Source organism: Penaeus monodon, chromosome 19 (assembly GCF_015228065.2).
Source record: "Penaeus monodon isolate SGIC_2016 chromosome 19, NSTDA_Pmon_1, whole genome shotgun sequence".
NCBI classification, from domain to species: Eukaryota; Metazoa; Arthropoda; class Malacostraca; order Decapoda; family Penaeidae; genus Penaeus; species Penaeus monodon.
Window position 1 is genome coordinate 3,366,155 of NC_051404.1, and position 1,405 is coordinate 3,367,559.

General features: G+C 31.9%; 1 protein-coding gene across 1 annotated transcript in view; it reads right to left on the bottom strand.

Annotated features, from left to right (window-relative positions):
• LOC119584975 (steroid receptor RNA activator 1-like) overlaps positions 1 to 1,405 on the bottom strand; it is a 7,548-nt gene continuing 6,143 nt past the window's right edge. Inside the window, exon 5 of the mRNA XM_037933571.1 lies at positions 1 to 1,138. Within this exon, the coding sequence (XP_037789499.1) occupies positions 831 to 1,138 (308 nt within the window). The 3' untranslated portion in view covers positions 1 to 830. The remainder of the gene's footprint in view (positions 1,139 to 1,405) is intronic.

Genomic DNA, 1,405 nt, shown 5'->3' on the forward strand with positions numbered 1-1,405 from the left:
TTTAACTGAAACCCATACTGTATTTCATAAAACACCAAGCTTCAAAAGTTGATTTACTAATCAACTTCAAAGTTTGAACAAAACACTGATTTCCCATAGAAGAAACATAATTTACTCACTCTATATATTTGCTAAACAAATACTGTATAACATATTAATATCAAACTGGAAAATGCAGGAAAACCTTAGAAAATACAATACAAAAAATGTTGATAAACTAAGTACTCAAATAAATTGTAAGATCTCTTTTTCTCATAAACTACATATATGTAAATATAAATAAATAAGTGAAAATTATTAAATATAGAACTCCATACTCTTTTTTTTTCCAATGTCGCATCCAGTCTTAACAAATATGAGAACTATTTCTTATGTAAAACTACAGACTAATACTACTTATTATATGAATTCTGATGATATTTATTGCACATCATTGAAACATTTTTTCTCCGTCCAGTACAAAATTTGCTCTTTTTATATTATGAATACTGCTTATTGCCTTTTTTAATTGTTCAATGATCAGAACAACCAAAATATTATCTTATAAAACAGTGATACTGTTAATGTGTCCACTTTTAGGTTAGCACATTTAAACATGTTATAACTGGAACTAATTCACTTCAGTGGCATGATTGATGAATATTTTCACAAAGGCACATGGAAAGGATGTTACATCCTTTATTTTTGGAATGTGTGACAAACAAGCATTTAATGATGTACTGTAAATATTAGTATGAAAATATTTGAGGTGATCCCTCAGATCTTGATATTAGAGAGCAAAACAAGCAGCCAAACATCAGACTAGTAAGGACAAAAACAAAACAAAAAAGCTACTGGCTCATATCTCCTACACTATCAGATGGAGCATCACCTTCCTTTGTATGAGCTTCTGGTTGGACTACGAGGTTGCTGACACCTTCACTCACATCCTCTGCTGGCTCCTCTGCTTCCTTTTCTTCTCCATCTGTGGTCTTCACCTCAGTTTCTGCTACCTCTGGTGTTGTCTCCTTTTCCGTTTTTCGAAACTCTGAGATGATCCGTTTTATACCAACCATCCAAGCAGAGCAAACACTGGTGAAGTCAACAATAAGTCCTTGGTGGATATCCCAAGCCTCATTGTAACTGCTCTCTCTCATGGCTGGTAAAGACAATTATTATGATTATTCATGGTATTCTATAATGAAAATATTGAAGATAATGATGTACATGATGTACTATGAGCCATGAAAACAATGTGGCACATATCTGAAGTAGAGTATATTATAATCCTTTTCATACTGAATGTTTCAGTTCAAGATTTTAAAACTTTTCCTAAGGTTTTTAAAATTGGATGCCTATCAGACATTTAAAACATTCACTATACATTAAAGCCACCCTAAGATAAAGTAATGTGATAGCATGATTT